Source organism: Ambystoma mexicanum, chromosome 8, assembly GCF_040938575.1.
Source record: "Ambystoma mexicanum isolate Mex_15411 chromosome 8, UKY_AmexF1_1, whole genome shotgun sequence".
Lineage (NCBI taxonomy): Eukaryota > Metazoa > Chordata > Amphibia > Caudata > Ambystomatidae > Ambystoma > Ambystoma mexicanum.
In genome coordinates this window covers 495,146,413-495,169,112 of record NC_090929.1, presented here as the reverse complement: position 1 = coordinate 495,169,112, position 22,700 = coordinate 495,146,413, and the positions used below count along the sequence as shown (strand labels likewise).

At 49.1% G+C, this 22,700-nt stretch overlaps 1 protein-coding gene across 6 annotated transcripts in view; it reads left to right on the top strand.

Moving 5' to 3' along the window:
- LOC138472139 (cyclin-dependent kinase 11B-like) overlaps window positions 1-22,700 on the top strand; it is a 945,042-nt gene that overhangs the window by 488,539 nt on the left and 433,803 nt on the right. For all 6 annotated transcript variants that reach the window (XM_069610151.1, XM_069610152.1, XM_069610149.1 and 3 more), the window contains one exon: window positions 6,546-6,611. In XM_069610151.1, coding sequence (XP_069466252.1) covers window positions 6,546-6,611 — 66 coding nt within the window. The remainder of the gene's footprint in view (window positions 1-6,545; window positions 6,612-22,700) is intronic.

Below are 22,700 nucleotides of genomic sequence, written 5' to 3'. Positions count from 1 at the left end.
TACAGACCACCTTCATATGATGCAACCTTCGTCGATAACTTCATAGAAGCCATCACCAACATAGCCATCAAGCATGAACATCTAATTATCCTGCGAGATTTCAACATCTGGTTTGAAGCAAGATACGCCAACTCCCAAAACTCACTGACCGGACAACCGACAACCATGAAACTACGACAGCTGGTCAAGAGAGCAACACATATGGCAGGACACACCCTCGACACAATCTTCGCCCTGGAAAGACTCATCACCACGGCACCACCGATACAAATACTGTGGAGCGACCATCTCATCATCCCTTTCATAATCGGACTACCAACTCCACTCTGCATCCAGAACCGCAACCACCACAAAAAGAAACTGGAAAACCGTCAAAACAAACAACCTCTTCGAACAACTGGAGATGAACAAACCCTCAATTAGAGCTGGCTGACCTAGATGGGAAAGCGGAGCTGTTACACAAATGGATTGCTAATACAATCGAAAAAATAATCCCGGAAAAACCATTCACCCCATCAAAAAAAAGAGCAATGGCAAAATGGTTCACACTGCTACTAAGCACCATGAAAAAGGTCAACAAGAAAATTGAGCTGGAATGGAGGAAAGAATACGGCCCAGAGAAGAAAAAAGTTACAGAAACAAATCCGAGCATACAAGAAGGATATACAAAAAGCAAAGAGAAAACACTAGGACGACAATCACCAATATAACAAACTCACAAAAAGAAATGTTCAAAATCATTAAAGAAATGAGAAACCCACCAGGCCGCGGCAACACCCCAACTCCCTCTGAGAAATTCTGCAACGACCTGCCAGACCATTTCAAGAACAAAATCAATGACATCCGACAAATCCTACAAAACAGACCAATTAACCACAACCTCCAACAAACCTAACCTAACACAGAACCACAACACAAACTCCAAAACATTCCTGAAATATCGGCAGAGGCTTTTTTCTTGCTGGTAAAACACAGCAAGAAATCTGGTTCTCCCATGGATAGATGCCTGCCTGACATCTACAAATCAATCCTTGCACAAGGAACAACATCAGAATATTACAGAAACCTGCTAAACCTCTCACTAGCAACAGGAACCATACCAAAAACATTAAAATCAGCATATATCAAACCACTCTTAAACACAAGTGGCGACGTAGAAGACCTCCAACTACAGGCCGATCGCAAACATTCCCTACCCAGCAAAACTCCTGGAAATCTAAGTCTACAAATGAACACAAGAACAGAACATGTAGAAAAACACCACCTACTGGACCCAGCACAAGTCTTCAGACCCACAAGAGGAACAAACAGCACTATTGTCCATCTGGGACGGCCTAAAAACAAACTCTGACACAACCTCAGCCCTGATTCTACTCGACCTCTCCACAGCATTTGACAGTTAGCCATGACACCCTAACCAAAAGACTAGAAGACATAGGCATAACAGACATAGCACTACTCTGGACTAAATCCTTCCTAGCAGACAGAACTGGACTGGACTTGCCCTCCTAATCTTGTCTGCGTGACCCGTAGAAGTATTCTCCTGCAAGTGGAGAGATGGATTTAGCCACCATGGATTCAAGTGATGCCTCCCCCCCCCACAGTCCTCCCAACTAATCACCTCCGAGGTTCTCTCTCAGCAATCTCACCTTATATTCTTGAAAGATGAGCTCTCCATCCTGCATGGATTGCAGGGGCGCGTTGATGCCAGTTACTTCACTGGTTTGAAGGCGTGGGAGAGTTCCGGAGCGTATTGACTCTGAGGTTCCTGGCAAGGTCCAGTAAGTATCAAGTTCATAGAGTTCAATATATCCGATGCTTCACTCTTTTCCCCCTTTCCTTCCTTGTCTTGCAACTGAGATCGTGAGAAGATGCTCTTGTAGCAGCTGGTGGAGCTCAGGTAAGAGTCTGTATTACCCGACGCTGTCTGGTAAATGTTGCACGTGTTTAACGTGTTGTTTTCTCTCTTTGCAGGTGCGGCACATGAAGATGTGGAGAGTTATGGGATAATGCCTCCGGTGGTAAATCAGCTAAGTCTATGGTGATAAGAGTTATATTTGTTGATTTTCTCGGCTCACCTTGTTGTTTTCTTTTGTCCCTCAGGTGCCGGAGTTCGGCGAAGAAATGATGGAGGCTGCACCGAATCGAAAGATGCTGCGAGGACTGGTGAGTATAGCGTGGCGCTGCAGCTGGAAATGCGACGCGTACAGAAATGTTCTTTCCAGGTCCGGAGGCGAGATGGATCCGGAATCAGGTGAGGAATTCGAAAATAGTTTGTTTTCTAACTTTGTCCTTTTCTTTCCTCTTTGTTTTAGGAGCTACTGATTCGAGGCGGGCATGGCAGAAGACTGGATGCAGACTGCAGGCACGGTGAGCGTTACGCTGCTGGATGCAGAATAACGCAAAGCGTGTGCTGTTGTTCGGGCGTGGTTTAAATAGCCTCCAAAGTAGTTCCAGGTAAGAGGTTACCTAGAACCACGCCCGAGTAAAAAATAGTCCCTGTAATAAAATAGTCCCATCCAGGCCTCACGTTGGCTTGGACTCACTAGCAGCATGGTCTGCATCAGGTAAGTAAAGTTTGAGCCTGGCGCCTATGGTGCCGGGACTAATTTCTATGATGAGCCTGGCGCCTAAGGCGCCAGGACTGAACCCAAACAGCCCCCAGCCGGGGCTGTTGGTGTTTTAATAAGTGTCTGGATGCCTGCTTCTGGAGCTGATGGGCTTGGTCCTGATGCCCGGGGGTAGGCATCATGACACCGCATCAACTCCTTCTAAGGTAGTAACAAATCTGGGAGTCCTGATGGACAATACCCTAACCTTAGAACCACAAATCAATGCAATAACCAAGAAATGCTTCTTCCTCATTCACACAGCAAGAAGAATCTTACCTTTCCTTCACCCACAAAACACTCAACAATCGTCGCCCTAATCATGTCAAGCATCGACTATGCAAAGAGCCTCGATCTCGGAATACCAGAATACCTCCTGAGGAAACTACAACGGATCCAAAATGCAGCAGCCAGACGACTCCTCAAACTATCCAGAAGAGACCACATCACTCCAGCCCTAAAAACACTGCACTGGCTCCCAGTCAAACATCGCATCACCTTCAAAAGAATGTGCATAACACACAGGGCAATCAGTGGACAAGGAGCTGAAGTCCTACAAAAGTAAATAATCTACAAGCCAACGAGGCTCCTCGGATCAAGCAACGAAATCGTCTGGAAGAAAAACCATACCTAAAGAAAAAACTTGGGGGTTCCTCATTCTCCCACTTAGCCGCAAAAACCTGCAACAACATCCCGAAAGAAATAAGAAACATCACAGACCACCTACAATTCAGGAAATTAATAAAAACCTGGCTCTTCAACACCACAGATACAAACTGAAAAACCAAAAACAACAAATGAGAAACACATTGGAAATGATGACAAATATAGGACGACAATGACATAAAAAATAAATAAATAAATAAACTCCTGCTACAAAAGAGGCAACACTATGTCTAATAGGACACAAACGACATGCATAAGGACAGAATCCAGCGTCCCCGGCCAACTCCCAGCGAACAAATCTAAGACGACAATGACAACATCTACAACCAAATAAAGAAACTCTTACTACAACAAGAGAGGCAACACCCATAAAGACAGAATCCAACGTCCCTAGCCAACTCCCAGCGAACAACCTTCACTTGCTCGATAAATGCTACAATAGATCATACCTCTATAAAGTTGGATGAAGATTAGCACTTGCCACACTTATTAAGCTATAGATATTGGCAGAGACATGGACCAAAGAGAGTGGTAAACGCAGGCAGACGCCGCCCCTGGACATAAATGCAAGCGTTAGCATTTCGACACACCAAAGGGGGTAGAAGCGATAACTTGAATGAGCAACCGATAAGATGAATGCCGAGCAGGCCTCAACACATGGGAGTAAAACCCGGCCTACTGATGCCAACTTCCCACTAGATTAGGAATGCTTTCTCCCACTAGATTAGGAATGCTTTCTGGGCTAGACTTCAAGGGACGCACTAACACCGACCCGCCACGCATACAAACAGGGGCCAAGTAGGCAGCCGGTTGCCCAACCTGGGCAAGGTATGCATATGAACGGATACCATATGGGAAAGGGACCGTGAGTGTCATACAGCCCCGAGCTGGACATAGACACAGAGATCCCTAACACCCGACCTGATTGGAAACATGAGATTTGCGCCTCACTTCAAGCCATGCATGCCAACTAACCAACCCACTAACCACTTCACCCTCTGCATACACCTCTCAAATTCTAACCAAACCCAACCACAAACTTACAACACAGCAATCCGCACAAACTTCACCACACTGCAACAACAAAGCACGCATAGACCCGCACAACAGCACATGACGCCCTCTGACAGTATAACACCCCAAGCCCAGCCAACGGAATTCTGTGTTGAGGCCGCCAACAGCACATCACTGCTCTCTTGCACTTCTCCAGCTCATTCCCCACTAACCCCTCCCCCTCCTCTCTTTCAGAACCGCCAGGTGACCACTCTGGTGGTCATAGTGCGCGTACAAATATCCTTTAACATTAACATTGTATCTGCTTAGAATCACATGCGCCCACCCTTCCTCACCGCTCGGATGGAGGGAACATGGACATTTTACTACTATTCTCTTTTCTGTACTCTCATGATAGTCAAAAGGCTACACGTCACGTTAGGGATAGTGTTAGAGGCACACCCATGTCAACGTCCCCCTTTCAGTCCTTGAAAGACCAGATTCAATACTCAGCGGTTACCACTAGTTGTCGGACTATATGCACAGCATGTGATTGTAAGAAGTTAGAATCATCAGAAATGCTATTACGTTAAGTAATGCATGTCATATGTATCTAATTTTTAGTATTGAGTGACATTACTGGTTTGTAGTCATTTTCCACTGTGTTTTGGCCATAAGTAAAGTATTTTTATACCGGTTTGTCTAAGTGTGTTACTTGACTGCTGCATGGTTTGTGCTCATTGTGGACCCCTTACAAGCTCACCACCTCTTGAGATTTAGCCTAGATCGCTCACCTTGCTACCTTTAACTGGTTTTGCTACAGCTCCCAGAGTTGTCCCTGTCACAGTACTAGGTTACAATACTGGGATGGCCTTCTATACATCTGTGCACCAGGCCAGCGTATAGAAAATCAGTCCTAACACCCATTAAAAAGAGTTAACGATTCGGTGATTGGGGAAAAAGATTCCCAATCACCCAGGAACATGGAAAAAGAAACATCAAGTCCAGCTAAAAGTTCTGGGGGTCTCACAGGTCTGGAAGATTTAGCATAGAAATAAAAATCCTACCTAACTCATCCCTAATCTAAGGGATTTCTTCCCCAATGTACTTTGGATGCACCTCTGTGGCCCCATGGGAAAGGTCTCACCCTATGGACGAATGGACAACATCCTCTGCTTCGTCACAGTACATAGTGTCTTTCCTTTCCTTTGGAGCTTTACTTATCTTAATGCAATTTTTTGGTTAAGAAATAAGTATATTTTGTACTTTCCTGTGTGAACAAGGCATTAGGTAAAACCCTGCGTTTGCCAATTGCATATTACAACATTCCACTACCTCTTACCCTGTAATCCTTAAGTCTCAGTCAAAATTTCAAGTAAGTTTTTCGTTAGACTTGTGTTTTTACCTTTGCGGTCCACTAAGGTTGGCATACCAGGATCCTACCCCATTAGTGTTTCTGTAAAACCCATTTAACAGTCTTGCAGATTAAAACTCAGAGAAACTTAAGTATTTTACTGTCATAGAATAGTTGTGTGGTCCCTTCGCGTCCTTCAAGCAGGAAGTGGTTGGATAAAGTGGTAAAATGTAAGCAACCATGATTCATTGACATGGAAGAAGGATCCTTCTGAAGTATAGTTGTCTATGGAGAGCATTACTGCAAAAAGGATGACTGGTCATACCATTCATTTTTGTCAAACATACGGTTTGTTTTTTAATATGGATCACGTTTTTGAAAATTGTGGTTTATGCACTCATTAGGTATGATTTCAAAGTGTTTCAAATGGGCTGCTTACTGTAGGTGGTCTTATCTGTATGAGAAAACAAATTATTGTAGGCTAAATCAGGAATTTTCAAACAACTGTTACTTGTGCAGCATGAACAACTAAAAAAAAGAAATCCGCAGTGAGGTATGGAATCGAGATTGTGGCAGTAATTAAAGGGGGATAGTCCATTTTTTAACTGTGATCGAAGCTGTGATGAGAAGAGATAATTCACTGGCAACAGCTGCATTTCCATATATGCAGTCTGCAGCTTTTTGAGTGTCGTTAGGTTGCCCAGCAATTTCTGTTGCAATATTATTTTGCCACTTTGCAGCTTGATTACTCTGCTGCTGCCTGCATGGGTGGAAATGAACCTTTAGTAGACCAGGCCAGTGATTACAACGCTGTTGATACTTTTCAGTTGTCCTTAGAAGCACTGCATGCAATAATTCAAGCCAGAACTGCCTGTGAGCCATGGATAGTTCTGACTGGTTGACTTTCTTCTCTTGGTATGTAGAAGAAGTCAGTGACGAAGAGATGACGGATGACGATGAGCAAGAAAATGGAAACCGGCGTCCAGTTGGTAAGAACAGACTGCTTTTTCATTGGAGCAACAACGGTTTCGTGAGATGCATGTGCTCCTGGCATGTAGTCTGTTGGCATGCTATTTTTACACCCTGAAATACCGCTGAACATTGGATCGTACTATTTTTGCTCTTCAGTTGAGTTATATTTATTCAATATCAGAGCATGTGATTGTTGGTTTAGAATAAGTGCAGTCCAACTGGTATTGGACTACACAAAACTCAACTCTTGGTATTCAGTAACCCACCTTTTAATATAGGCCTGTACTACACAAGTTGGTAGTGTGACTGAGCAGCCAGGCTTATCTTAAGATGGGTAGTGTGAGCTGTAGAGCTGTAAAATGAAATCAGTAAATACAGGTATCCAAGTAAACACTCACACATTTTATTTATACACAGATATTTAAAGCATTTTTAAAAAGCAATAATTGGCTCTAACATTAATCCCAAGTTAGGGTTCAATTCAAAAAGTAAACAAAGCAGCTGAGTAATTCTTTCATATGTTACACATGTTCCAGCACCCAAAGGAAACTCCATTTGAGGTTCGTATAACACTTCTTTTGAATCACATTTGCAATTTTGAGTTAAGGAGGCACAGGTTAGGGTTAGATCAGAACAGACTGATATTCTATCAAAACAGTTAGATTCTACCAAAGGGTTGCAGGCAGTCTATTATCCCAGCATTAAAGTGTTCAACTTTTAAGACATGTAAGAGAACAAGCACTGCCAAAGCCAATAGGTTCAGAAGGGAGGCCTTTAGGGAGCCAGGACAGCCAAAGTCAATGGACAAAGTCAAAGTTCTGACGCTCTGATTCTTAGAAATGTTCTTAAATAGATCAGTGTTCAAAAAGAAATCACAGCAACTCAAGAGGAATTGCTTTCAAGAAGCACAAGCTGAAAGGCCAGTCTAAGTGAGTTGAGGTCAACTCACAGTACGGTTAAATAGCACTTCTAAATGGCAAACAGATATTATACCCGAAAGCTGCACAGTACGTTTGAACTGAAGAAGTTGTTCCAGCTGGATGCCTTCTGGATGCAATGCAGCAGACCCTTGTTCTTGGTCATGGTGACAAAAGGGAGGACGTCTGGCAGGCTACAGTGCAGCACTCGAGAGAGGGACGCGGCAGCAATGAATTTCTGTCGATTCAGCGACTTTGTGGTTTTGGTGCCTTTTTCTCAATTCCAAAGAACACACTGCTCTGGTTAGAGGTTTCTTGATCCCTTTGTCCTGGACTCTGGTGAGGGGACTCTGGATGCAGATAACCTCCTTCTGTACGGTCCTCTGGATGCCCAAGAAGATTTGGCTGGATTCGCATTTTGGAAGACCATGCACTTGCAGGTGGTTGAGGAACCCCGGGTATTGGGCAAGTCGGGGGATGCGCCAAAATAGTTTGTCTTGTGGCTAGTTGGTCCCACAAGCTTAAGGGAGGAAGTCGTCCCGTACAGGTCTTCCCCCGTCGATTCGAAAACTGGGTTAGCACAGCTGCAGGGCTTCATCAGGCACTTTGTTGGCCAGGATGTTGCTGCTGGCGTCTCGTCACTTCGTCGTCTTCGGATGTTCCTCTCCAGTTGTCAACTCTGCCCCTATTCCCAAAGACCTCGCATTTTATGCAATTTCCCATTCATTCACAGCCTATGCTGTCAATCACACAGCAGGGTGGCTGTCTTTTCACGACAGCCAGCTGACCGGTAGGAACTGGTTTCGCTCAGGCACACCTAGAGACAAAGGACAGGGGAATTTGGGGACCCTCCCTCACTTCCTGCCTTTCCAGGCACACTGGAGCCTGGGAGTGCTTCGGGGCTGAAGCCGGCCAAAAGCAAAACACACAAAGGACTCACCACTTCAACTAACAGAGTAAAAGCCAACAAGAAACTAACAAACAGAAAATGACGAAAAAAGATACCGGGCCATTTTAGGAAAATGGTCACCCGTGGGTGCTGTACTGCAGCTGATGGTTCAGCATGTGGTAAAAGTGCACACTGGTAGTAAAACTAAACCACTTCCACCAGCCATTTAAATGTATGTAAGTGTAACAAAAAATGTTACATGGCAAGTGGGATATGGAATTACTAAGTAACCCCCCAAACCTCCAGCACTCCACATAGGATGGTGTGTGCTGGTCCCACAAAAAGAAAGGTACGTTAATGTTAAAGGATATTTGTACCACACACTATCGCCACCGGCGTGGTCCCCTGGGGATCTGGAAAGGAAAGGTGGTGGGGGGGTGAGTTAGTGGGGAGGAGCGGGAAAAGTGCAAGAGAGCACTAATGTGCTGTTGGCAGCTTCAGTTCGGCTAACACCGTTCGCTGAGCTTGGGGGTGCTTTCCGGTCAGTATCCGTTGTGTGCTGTTCAAGCTATTTGTGGTTTGTTTTGTTGTTCAGATGTGAAGTTGGTGCGGTTTGTTGTGGTTGTGTTTGGTTAGAGTTTGAGAGCTGTATGCAGAGGGGTGATATTGTTAGTCGGTTGGTTAATGGCCTCGCTAGCTAGAAGTGATATGTGCTAAATTACACATTCTAGCTAGATGTGGTGCGTGAATATCTCTGCATTTCTATCTAGATCAGGCACTGGCTAATATTCACAATCCTGTCTATATATAACACATGCCAATATTCATAATTATATCCGAATGTGGCACTGGCCCACCTTCAAAATCCTGTCTAGATGTGAAGCAAGCTAGCATTCACAATTCTATCTAAATGTGGCGTTGGTAATATTCCCAATGCAGTCTAGACGTGGCAATGGCTAACATTCACAATTCTATCTAGATGTGGCACTTGCCGACATTCACAATCCTTTCTAGATGTGACGCATGCTAATGTTCACAATTCTAAATATTGTGGTACTTGCTATCTATCATTCACAATTCTATCCAAGTGTGGCACTTGCTAACATTTACAATCCGATCTAGATGTGATGCACGCTAATGTTCACAATTTTAACTAAATGTGTAAGACCAGGATCATCTTACTATTCTTGGGAACGGTAGTTCACCCAAGAAATTCTTTTTATCATTCTGAGAAGTCCAAGGGACCTCTCAGTGGCACCGCACCTCAGGTGCTGTGTCACTATTATAATTGTTTATTTGTAAAACGCGTATACACAAGTGAAGTGCTTCAAAGCGGGAAGGGAACAAGGGGATATCGTTGTCATTCTTAGGCCTTGATTCAGAATGATCTAACAACAATAATAAGCATACTGGGCCATAGGCATTTTTACTGGTATAAGTGCGTGACAGAGTGAGGCAGGGGAGAGAGGGAGAAGGACATACAGAGACAAAAAGGCTGGTCATCAATGCGCCTATGCATGAGTAGTTCAAATACAACCAAGCTAGGGAGGAGCGACAGAGGGAGGACCGGACAGACAAACCTGATAGGCGTAGTACATTCAATGGCGTGCAAGCACGCAGATAGGAAGTAGGAGGGAATGAGAGGGGGACAGGTGCGCCAAGTCCAGCAGGGGCCTGTGTTAAGTGCAGAGTGGTTGCTGTGGAACATATTCCGAGTCCTGGCAAGTGCAGGAATGGCGGGGGAGCCTGGGACCTGTGATGCTCTGGAGGTGCACCAGGCAACCAGTCAGCGAACTGAGCAGGTTGGGAAGAGAGTGAATGAGGGAAGCAGGAGAGAAGAGAAAGAAGGTTAGCAGGGGAGAGGGAGAGAGGAGGAAGAGAAGAGGAAGGTCTTGAAGAATTTCCAGAACTTAAGGAGGTCTGGCTCAAGACGGAGAGAGGAAGGGAGGCTCTTCCAGAGGGAGACACCTGCAGAGGGTTGAAGGCGGCCGAGCGGAGGGCTCTGGAAGGAGAGTATTTAGGAAGAGTGCGTTGAAGATATTAAGGGCGCTGGCCCCAGAAAGCCTTGTGGACTCCGCAGAGGGACTTGAAATTGATCCTTGCAGCCACGTAGAGCCGTAGAGCCAGTGGAGGGATTTCAGCGCCGGAGAGATGCAGTCCCTGTGCTTGAGGCCAAGGATTAGTCTTGCGGTTCTGTTCTGGATAAGTTGAAGCGGTCGGAGAGTAGAAGTATACATATTGAGAAAAAGACGGTTGCAGTAGTCCAGTCTGGAGAGAACCAGGGCTCTGGAGACAGTGAGCCTCTGTGGGAAGGTGAGAAAATGTACAATACCTCTGAGGAGGTGCAGCTGGTAGTGGGACATTTTGGACATGTCTGAGATGTGAGAAGAGAAGGAGAGAGTAGAGTCGATTATGGCCCCCAGATTTGTTGCCTCACTATTGGGTGATTGCGCAGGACCAAGGGTGGCTGGCCAGAGTGAAAGCGGGAGCAGGGGTCCCAATGAGGATTATCGGTCTTATGGCATTAAGGCAGAGATCATTAGCAGCACACCAAGACTTAATTACAGACAGCCAGTCAGGAATGAGCGAAGTAGGAAGAGGCCGAGGGAAGCCTGAAGGAGAGCTGTGCGTCATCTGCAGAACACAAAGTTGGAGGCGAAAGCAGAGATCTTGTGGGCCAAAGGGGCCATGCAGACCGTTGAAAAAAACAGGGGGATAGATTAGATCCCTGGGGGACACCACAAGTGGAGTGAAAGCTGAGAGAAAGGACCCAGGTTCCACCTGAGAAGGACGGTCATAGAGAGAGGATGCTTGTCGCACCAGGACATGATCAGTGATACCCAGGGTATCACAGAGACGGGAGATCAGGATGTTGTGGTTTACCGTATCGAACGCAGAGGAGAGGCCAAAAAGAATGAGGACAGAGGGGAGGGTTAGTCGAGGTTTGAAAGCAGGTCTTAACAGGTTTTCAGAAGAGCAGTTTCCATGCCTCTGGATGCTCTAAAGCCAGACTGATGGTCATGGAGGCATCCAACAGATTCAGTGTGGATGGTAAACTGAGAAATGGCTATTTTCCCCAGGAGTTTGCCCAGGAACGGAGTGGTGGCGATCGGACGATAATTTGCCGGAATAGTAGGGTCGGCAGAGGGTTTTTTGAACAGAGGGTGCACAAGAGAATGCTTGAGGGAAGTGGGGAAAAGTCCAGTGGTGAAGGAGAGGTTGCAGAGGTCTGCCAAGGCTGGAGCTAGAGTCTATGGTGTCCTTGGTTTGGTAGGGCAAGAGTCCCACCTGTTTTGAAGAAGCTTTCATAGACCGGACTTGTCTAGAGACCTCCTCAGGTGTGACGGGGGCAATGGAGGTTAGGAGAGGCGGCGTGGTGGGGGCGGCCCAAGAGAGGATGGTGCATGAGTGGGTGCGGAGGAGAGAGGACAAAATGTCCTGTGCTTTGGTGGTGAAGTGTGTAGCCAGGGCCCCACAGAGGGTCTGGGTGGGTGCACTAGAGGATGAGGCTGCAGTAGGGTTGACCAGTTCCTTACAGACTTTGAAAAGTTTGGCCATGTTGTTGGCTGTTTTGTAGAGGTGGGCTTGAATATAGACACTTTTGTTGCACCGGATGCAGAGTCTATATTGTCTTTGCAGAAGGCGGCAGGCCAGTTTGTCAGAGGGTGCACCTGAAGATCCCCATTTCCGTCAGAGGGTGCACCTGAAGATCCCCATTTCCGTTCCGCTGCCCTGCACTTCTGTTTAAGGTCAGCCAGGTCAGAGTCATACCAGGAGTTCTACTTTTTTGGCAGGCTTCAGTCATACCCTCATGGCGGCAGCAAGAATGTTGAGTGTATTGGAAATGGAAAGGTGAAAGTTAGAGAGGGCTGTGTCAGGGTGGGAGTCAGCCGCAAGAGTAGGAGGAAAAGAGTAGGTGGTGGCAAAGGCAGCGACAACACTTTTTTCATGGGTTGGATGACCTCGAAGGTGGGTGGCAGGGTGTCAGTGCTGAAGGAGAGGAAATCTTCAAGTGAGAGGAGTGATCAGTCCATGAGAGTGGGGAGAGGGATAGAGAGAGGGATGTCCATGGAGAAAAGAGCGTCTAAGGTGTGGCCAGCACTGTGCGTTGGACCAGAGGTTAGAATGGAGAGAGCGAGCGAGTTGCATGAGTTGAAGAAAGCTCCTGAAGAGTTGGGAGAGTCAAAACTGATGTTGAGATTCCCCAGCAGCAGGAGTTGGGAGGAGGATGAAAGGAGAGAAAATGCCAGGTCAGCCCATTCCGTGAGGAAGAGGGTGGACATGCCCGGCGGCCGATAGGTGGCCAGTGTAAGAGAGGAGAGAGAAAGAGCCTGCAGACAAGGCTTTCGAAAGAGTGTTAGGCCTGAGTGGGAATGGTGGAAACAGGCATCCACTTTGGAAAGATAAGGACAACTCTCCCTCCTGGCCTGTTGAGCCTGGGTTCAGAGAGGATCTTGTAGCCTTCAGGGAGAAGAGTGTCAAAACTCAAAGACAGAGCTGTCCTCAAACCAGGTCTCAGTGCGAGCAAGAACATAAAGGTCCAGGTGTTCCAGGTGGTGGCAGATGTCGCAGGAGTGCTCGACTGTGGAGCGCGAGTTAAGCGTGGCAACGTCGAACAGATTGCCATACTCTAACGTCACGTCCCCTTTCCTCCATACTGAATGGGTGTTCCTTCCAAGGGACTGGAGACTGAACCTTTTTCACCAGAAAAAACCTTCTTCCCCCATAAAATCTAGTGGCGCGGCCCAGGGAGCATGCACTGCCCGGACTCCGCCCTCCAGCGCCACACCTCAGTCCCCTTTCCTGCGTCGACGGGAACGGGCCAAATTCACCAGCGCTCCTGGGTTTGGCTTTGGCCATGCACGGATACTTCTTCTCTTGGTCTTCTTTTTTGTCTTTTTGTAATTCAGGTACTCGGTCCTCAGGCGTCGACTTCTACAGGGTTCAGCAGGTGTCCAGGAGCAACAGGCTCTTCCCAACTTCAGACCCCCACGCCCTCTGCCTACGTTGCCTTGGCACAGACCACGGCTCGCTGTCTTCGAAAGCGCTGAAAAACAGACTAGGCAGGTGGAGGGAGCTCTTCCAGAAGTCTCCTCCAGAGGACCTCAAGAACTTTGTGAAACATCGAACCAAGGTAGGGCAGATATTCCCCATCACACCCCGTAAGGGAGACTCCTTCCCAGGGACTCTCCCGCGCGGCAGGGACTGGTCAGGTCCTTCTACCAGCATGTGCACCGAGGCTGCTGCAACTACCGGCCTCCGGACCGAGGGATCCTCTGATCCTCCCGGTGACAGTGTTGCGGGACCGGAAGGTTCTTTTACCGGGTCTTCACCCGAGGGGCTCCAAACTTGTACCGGCACCATGGCCGAGGGGCTATGCCCTAATACTGGCAATACGTCCAATGGGGCACCTAAACGCAGCTCTACCGATCCCCGGATCGAGGGTGCCACACCTACCGGGTCTAGGCCCGAGGAGCAGGGTAGGGCTTGTGATCCACACGCAAGAGTCTTGGACAAGGCACGTCTTGGCACGTGGCAGGCAGCTCGACAAAATGGCTGCCGCGCCAGACAGAGGCACCCGTCTGACTCCATTCCAGGAGTTCGGCGAAGAACGAGTGTCCAGGTGGGACTGGCCTCAACCAGGTATGTGGCCTACAGCCTACCCCTCTTTTGAACAGGGCAGCTTTCCTTTGCGTCCATATGGGCAGGGGATGCAGCGGCTCCAGCAGCTCCCCGCTAACCCATCAGCACCCCCTGCCACCGCCTCGGTCAGTGAAGAGGTCTTCTTCGAGAGGTTCCTCTGCCTCATGAAGTCCCCTCGGATGGGGGTTACCCTCAAAGACGGCATCAGGGAAGTCCTTCCCTCAATGCTAGCAACACCACAGACTACTCCGGCGCCCCAGGCCCTGGCGCAGCCGCCTCCTCCGGCTCCCCAGCCGACTCCTCAGGCGGCTCCATACCAGCCTCCGCCACCTCCTCAGCCTCCGAGCACGGTCCCTGTAACCCAGCCTCCGGCGCCAACTACTCCTACTACTCCTCCTCCTCCTCCACAGGATTCCCCCAGATCTACAGGATACGGCTGAGGAGGAGGATCCGGATGCGCCATCCTTAGCCAGGGCCTTCCACAAACGTCATCCTGTGCTGGATGAGTATCTGGGCCTACCCCAACCTGAGGTCGAGCAGCCGGCAGAGGGGGTTCTGGTGGAAGTCCTCACACAACCCCCCTTTGCCAAATCAGGGATTCCTCTGCAGACCGATGTAGTGTCCCTGGCCAAGAAGGGCTGGCTCAAACCCCACTCAGCCCAGCCGGTCAATCGACGCCTGGACGCCAAGTACAGGCAGATGGAGTGGGATCCACTCTTGCTCTCGGGCCATCCTCAGCCACACTCCTCGGTGATCGCTGCAGCATCACTATACTTCAAGCCTCAGTCATCCTCAGCTGCTTCCTCTGCGGCGCTGCTAGGCAAGTAGAAGATCTTGGGGGCGTACAGCAAGAAAGTCTATTCCAATGCGTCCTTGCATCTTTTTCAGGCCAACGCAGATGTCATGTTAGCTGCCACCAAACAAAGATCATGGCAGGAAATTGCGGACTTTCTTCCGGAACTCCCTACCAAGAGCCAATCACGCTTTAAGGCGGGGCTAGCCGAGGCTAAGCTTGTGGCGCATGGTCTCATGGAATCCACAGAGGCCCATATTGACACCTCTGGCCGTGCCATCTGTATCGCCACGGACATGAGAAGGACAGCCTGGCTCCGGGCAACAAAGTTCAACCTGGATGTCCAGGAACGCATATTAGATCTACCGTTCGAGGGGGGGGGGGGGATGGAGGGGGAGTGGCCTTTTCCACTCATCCACGGACGAAGAGCTAGGCAAAAAGAAAAAAAAGCTCACAAACGGCCAAGTCTTTATCCATCTTGACAAAGACCACACCCAAATCGTACACCCAATCTCAGCAGTGCTCCGATAGGGGTCGTACGTACGGATGGTTCCAAGGCTTCCTGGAGCGTAGATCCAGGCAGCCGGGCCGCTTGCCGTCTCAGAGCCGGCGCAAGCAACAAAAAGGTTGGTGGAGTAGAGGGGGGAGAGTAAGGGCTTTTTCAAGTCCCCCTTTTCCGCAACAGCCTCTGAATGAAAGAAGGCATGGCACGCCCCTTCGAGTCCATGTGTCTCTGGTGGGGGGCAGGCTTGCTCTCCATGCACATTTCTGGTGCCAGAATTTCACGGACCCCTGGATCCTCTCATATCCACGGGGTACTGCCTCCCTGTCCCAGCCTCTCCTCCCCTCCCACAGTTTGAGACAGCAACTCTTTTGGCGGAGATCCAGTCGCTGGTAGAGAGCCAGACAGTGGAGGAAATCACAGCCTCCCAGCGAGGATTTGGCTTTTACTCCAGGATTTTTGCCATTCAAAAAAAGAACCAAGCGGTCCTGAGAGTTGTGCTAGACCTTTCCACTCTCAACCTCTCCTTACCCCTTTCGGAGGCGCAAGATCAGGCTATCAGGCCTCCTAGGCTTTCGTATCCCGCTGGATGGTCTCTGCCATCAAGGAAGCGTATGAGGGCCAGCACAAGCCGCTTCCGGCCAACATGCATGCCCACGCAGTCAGGGCCAAGGCAACGGCCATCGCATTCCAACGCCATGTCCCTTGGCAAGTCATGAGCAGTGCGGCCACTTGGGCCTCTCCCTTGGCTATCTGCAAGCATTACTGTTTGGATGCCGGCTCTAGGTCCGATGCGGCTTTCGGACAGGGGGTTCTTCGTTACCTATTTGCTTAAGGAGGGTCTCCTCTCCACCCTGGGGCTACAGTCAGTTGTAATCGCCCATACAGTATGGAGGAAAGGGGACGGGACGTGAGATTAATTATAAATTACTCACTGTAGTGACTAACGTACTCTTAGTCCATAGCCCCCCTTTTCTCCATACGTCCCACTAAACTCCCCCCTAATACTGGTGTCATTAGGCAATGTTAAATCTATTTTTCGACGCGTCAACGGGGACTGAAGTGTGGCGCTGGAGGGCGAAGTCAGGGCAGTGCATGCTCCCTGGGCCACACCCCCGCGCGCCTCTAAATTTAATGGGGAAGGTTTTTTCTGGTGAAAAGGGTTACTTGGAAGGGACGCCCATACAGTATGGAGGAAAGCGGCGCAGGCGCCTGAAAGAGGCAAGAGAAGGCAGAGGGGCCGAAGGGAGTGCAGGCAAGGGAGCCAGGACAGTGGTAGATGGCAAGTGAGCCAGTGAATGGAGTTGCCACAGGGGGCAAAGGAGCCCCATATGCATCGGCAGTGGGTGGCAAAGGCACCGCTGTGGGACAGGCTGATGAGGTTGTCTGTGCCGAGTGTGGGCAAGGGAACCAGGATGGTAGAAGTGACAAAGACACCATGGTAAGAGAGGCAGTGTGATTAGGTGGGGGGCAAGGTAGCCAAGGTGTGCCTTGCAGACAAGCGAGCCAGGGAGGCCTTAAATGCAGTTGGCAAGGAACCCAGTGAGGAGGCAGGTGGAACGTTGATACAGCGATGGAGGAGCCTATCAAAAAGGAGGTTGGGTTGAAACCCTTGTACCAAGATGGTACCATTTCGATACATTCATGATGACCCTGGAGGTCGAGTAGACGGCAAGAAGGACCTCCCAGCGGGTGCCTCCATTGATGTTTGAAGAAGAGTAGGGAGAGAGCAGAGCAAAAAGCAGATGCCTATGGAGTTTGTCAAACTCCATAAAACAGAAAATCACAAAAATCCCAGTCAGGAAAAATACACGCGTGGGAAAAAAGTCCCACTCAGGAGTAAAAAGTCACAAGTCCAAAAAAAGAGCTGGGGATCTCTAAGGTTGAAGGGATGTAGCACCGAAAGGAAATTTCTCCCTAACACTCTGCAAACTACTTCTACGTTTTTTGTGTTTTTGATGGACTAAGGTTCTATTTTTGTTCCAAAAGAGCCTGTGTGCTCTTTTCTCCATCTGCCGACAGTGGGGATCTGTTGACGGTGAATTGCAGCGCCCCTCAAGGGCAAACCTTGTTGAAGATTCCAGAAGGCCATCGGGTCTACTTCGCGTCCTCCGACCTTGACGTAGGAGGAGGGAAGGTCCCTCTTCAAGCCCTGCGCCAAGTGCGGGCTATGGAATGTGTTTGTGGAAGACAAGCACCTGCAATGCCTCTACTGCCTGCACCCAGACCATAAGGAGGTGGAGTGCGTTATATGCCTCAGGTTCTCCAAGTAGATGACTAGGGAAAGGCACAGTCAACTGGCGGCGTGGCTTAACGCGAAGGCCTCTGTCCCGTGCTCCGAGCAGGGTCATGCCTCACGCAGTACCTGTCAGTTCACGGATCGTTTTTCTAAGTTCTTTGTGGGAACCTCATCCGTGGGTGGCCAAGACAAGGCCAAGAACCGCAATTGAGTCCACCGGGTTTGCCGTGGAAGCGGGTCCCAAGGTGGACAGGGCGTGATCGACGACACCCTCCACCTCCATGCCAGCTGGCAATCAAGCTCCTCCTCGAAAAATAATTCTAACACGGCTAAACTGCTCGGAAAAGTTAGAGAAGCCACGGACGGAGAAGGCCAAAAATCCCAAGCAGTTCCAATCGGCACAGGATAAGACTTTGTCGACGATAAAGTTGGTGGCAGCTGCTATCAGGACGGCTAAGCGAGCTGACCCTGTGAAGGTAGCCCCCGCAGCACAAAAAGTATCCCTGCCTCCAAGGCGTGACACCGCCACAATGTCTGCTGGCACGCCAGAAGGGGGGGCGGGAGGGAAACTGGCCCAGCCCCCGGACGACGAGGATCAAGAGTCCTTATATATGGTCCACGAGGACGTGGAAGCTGACGACGAGTGTGCAGGGCCTAGTTTTCCAATACCACCAGCTCAGCTGCGGGATGTGTCTCTGGACATTCTGTTGACCCTTCACACCTTGATGTCAGAGATCCAGAAGAGGATGCCACCGGCCCCGGTGGGCCCCCAGGCCCTCGTTCAGCCTCCAACAAAGAGGATGCATCATTTGATGCCCCATTTCTGTCTCCACATCCGTGTCGGGCCCCTTCTCCTCCAGCATACTCAGACACTGGTACTGGTACAGGGACGGATACAGCCACGACTATGGAGAAGGAGGATACCGTTGCAGCAGACGGCTAGTCTCTGCATTTGGATGTGCCACCTAGGGCGTCCCCACTGGACGAGGTCGGGTTTTTCCACTCCATGATTGCCAGAGCCTCCAAGCTATTTCAGCTTGGGCCCAAAGAAACCAGGCAGGAGGTTTTCTTGTACCAGATGCGCAAGACCAAGAGGAAGACAAATCATGGTGGTGCCACTTCTAAACGTGTCGGAAGAGGGCCTGGCCCTCATGAAAAACCCTTGCACGGCTCCGGCCAAAAGGGATAGGCTGGAGAAGAAGAATCTGGCGCCTGGCTCTACTTCTAAGTGCCTGAGTTTGCAACCATCGCTGGATTCGGTGGTATCGGCGGCAGCAAGGAAACGGTCGGCTAACCCGTCATCTTCGTTCCCTCCGCACAGCGAGGGTAAGATGGACGCCATGGGAAGGAAGGTGATTTACACCGCAGCGTCCACTATCAAGGTGGCCAACGCACTGGCAATCTTATCCATGTATGACAGGGAGCTGTGGTACGAGCTGGGGCCTATTCTGGAGTGCCTCCCCGACAATAAGAGGATGGAGGCAATCGCTCTTTTCCAAGGGGGGGAAGTAGCGTCTGATCACTCCATTACAGTGGTGTTTGACATCACAGACACAGGATTCCGGCAGATCAAGGCCAGTGTGTCTGCCTTTGTCAACAAGGCTGGATGAAGGCCACGAATTTCCGGTAGGATGTCCAGGCGAAGATTTTGGACATGTCTTTGAGTCCCTGCAGGCCATCAAGGCGGATACGGAGACGGCCTTTTCCGCAGTGAAGTGAAATTGACGTTAATTACATTTTGTAACTTTCTAGACCCGTCGCACACTATCTTACCATAGGGTGGTGGAGGGGTTACTTAGTATCCCCTTTGTTTAGTTTCTCATGTAAGATTTTTGTTTTACCCTTTCTACATTTGATGGCTGGTGGCAGTGATTTACTTTTGACTACCATTGTGTTTGTTTTTACCGCGAGCTGCGTTCGCAGCTGCAGTAAGGCAACTGTGGTAGCCCATTTTGTCAAAAAGCCCCCGGTCGTCTTTTTTCGCCATTTCTTGTCAAAGGTCCTTCTTGAGATTTACTCTGCACGCCAAACCAGGTTTGGTCCCTTTGTTTGTTTTGCCTTTGGTGGGATTCAAGAGTGAAGCCCGCCTCTGGCTCCAGTAAGTCAGGTAGGGGCAGGAAGTGAGGGAGGTTCCCGAAACATCCTGTGTTTAATCCCCTTGGTTACAGGAATGCACCCAAAGATGATTGGCCGGCTGGCTGTCCTGGAAGGACTGTCACCCTGCTGTTTGATTGACAGCTAGGCTGGTATGAATGGGAGAAACCTGCATACAAGGCAATGCTTTTTGGTTTGGAGGCCAGAGTCGACCACTGGACAAAGGAATCCAAAGAACTTGGAAGAGACGCCTTCTGCAACTCCTTGACCGTTGATTTGCCCAGTGAAGCCCTGCTGCTGTGCTGAAGCTACAAATTTGTTTAGACTAGAGAAGCCCTGCAAAGGACAACGTCTCCCCTTGGGTTGGTGGGACCAATCAACTCCAAAGTGAACTTGTTTGGACATCCTCTCAGAGCTGGCTGTACTTCCACTGCTGCTGGAACCGAAGTGCCAGGGAGTGGAACACCAAACTGAGTGGATCGCTTTTAAGTCGGACCTGAGTGCCAGGAAGATCCTCCGGATTTCCCGGAAGCAGGACTGACCAAGCGTGAGCCACCTCAGAGTGCTGGTCCCCAGATGCGAGGAAAGTCTAAAGTGGTGTCCGAGAACCGCTGTGTTGCCATTTGCTGTCCGACGCGAGGAGCTTAAACAGCAAAGTGCAGCTGAATTGAAGTTTGTCCTTTGCTGGCGCCGACCTTCCCATTGCAGTGCAGGAGTCCCCAGACGTCCTCCCTCTTGTCCCCACGACTGAGGCCCAGGAACACCAGGATCTGCAGAGATGTACAGAAACAGAAGCCAGCTGGAACCATTTCTACTAACCAAAGGTACTGTAAACCTAATAAGACTTACCTCTTATTATGTAGCCTTACTTGCTCTCAGTTGAGACTTGTCTTGGTTGCCCTTGCAGAGTGGCTTACAGCTCTGCCCCTCGCAAGCCTCCCAGTTTGTGGCCCTTCAAGTGAATCTCATTTCTACAAACCTTTCTAAAAACATTGTGCAAGACTTTTACTTACCTGCAAAGAAGATCTTCAGCCTCCCTAGACTTTGCTCAACTAACATTGGCTGTCCTGGCTCCCTGAGAGACTCTTCTTTCTCCTGACTGTGCCTTTACTTTCCCCCAGGAGAGGGTGACATTTACTTGACATTGGAAGGTTTTTAAAGTACTTACCTGTTTATGAATTATTTGTTAACCTTTGTTTTATTACCCAATCTAACCTTTGCACCAAACTCAGTATTGCTCTAAATGTACAAGTGATAAATTAATGTCTACACTGTCCTAGCTATTTAAGTCACCTGAGGGTGTAAGAAGCGTCTGTGTGCCATCCCCAATGGGTATCATCTTATTTGGAGAAAAGAAGAGTGTGTTTTGAACTGTATTATAATTGTTACATGTTTTGCTCCCTTCTGAAGAAGGCTTATATAACTGTTAAATAAATTAATCCTTGTTTAATCAAGAAACCTTGAGTGTAAGTGTTTATTTGAATAACTGTCACTGTGAAACTGTTACAACCCTACTGCTCACATTGACCCCTCTTGAGATAAGCCAGGCTGCTCAGCCACACTACCAACCGGTGTAGTACACACGTATACCAAAGTATGGGTTCTTATTGCCAGGAGGTCAAGGTTGCTGTAGTCTTCCAAAGGATACTGCACACAATCGTGATTAACACTGTCCTTGGAGGACAGCCACACTGCTGTTTGAGTGACAGCTAGGCTGTGTATGAGTGGGACAAACCTGCTTAAAAGGCAAGGGTTTTGGGACTGGAGGGAGAGTCAACCACTGGGAAGAGCCTGATGAAGAAACCCCAAAGCTTGCTTGCATCCTCCTGGACCGTTGAACTGCCTGGTGAAGCCCTGCTGCTGTGTTGAACCTCTTTTTTCTGATCTACAAAAGAAGCTCCAGAAGGGACAACTTCTTCCCTTGGGTTAGTGGGACCAACTAACCCGAAACAAACTTTGCTGGAGGAGGACCTTCCCCCCTACTGGCTAACTTCTTTGCTGCTGCAGGAACCGAGTGCCAGGGGTTGAGAAATCCGTAGTGGAGTGCAACGTCTGTAAACTGGCCAAATCCTCCCAGGAAGCTCAGCAGGACCCTCCAGAAGCAGGACGACCAGAGATGGAGTACCCTCACCAAAGTGCAGGACTTGAGGATAAAGGAAACCCAACCAGTGTTCAAGATCCTCAGTGGTGTTGTTTACCGAGCACTGAAACCGTGAAGTGCTGCTGGCCTGAAAAGAGCCTGTAGCTGCCGCTGGCCATCGAATTGCTACTGCAGGAGTCCCCAGACGTCGTCCCTCTTGTCCCCATGATGGAGGCCCAGGAACAAAGGATCTGCATCGCTGCAACCAGACAGAAGCCAGCTGGACCCTCTTCTAACCAAAGGTACTGTTCTGACTTTGCGATACTTCCCTCATTGTCTGTAGCTTGCTCTTCTCAGTTGAGACTTGCAGTAGCTGTGTTTTCTTGTTTTTTTTACCAACTTTATTTTCTTCTCATGGATTCATACTTAGACATTCAAGTGAGGAGTGGTATACTTAAGTCTTAATATTGTACTTTTCCCCCTTCCCTCCCTCCCTCCCTCCCTCCGGTTCGTTTTCAAACCTGTAGTGCGTCCATGAGTTTTAACATTTATAACCCCCCCACACCCCCTCCTCTTTTGAACTTCAACATGTTTCCCCTCTCAACCCCCCCCCCCCCAAAAGACTGGGCTGGTTCCGCAGTTATCCACCGTTGGATTGTGCTGTTACGGTTCGGGCCTTGTCTGCCTGTGTTGGTAGGTGGTGTGGGCCCTTCCGAGTTTCCCCTTGCCAAGGGGCTTTAGTTTAAAATCGATCTCAGCAGGTTAGGTCTATGAAAGTAGGCTTCCCTGTCTGTGACATAGTCTATGAACGTGTCCCACACTTCCCTGAATTTCAGGTATTTGTTGTCATTTAAGGCCCCTACTTTCTCCATTGCCAGTACGTGCCATATTTTGACCCACCACCACGCGACCACTGGTCCTTCGGGATTTTTCCATCCTTGGGCCAAAG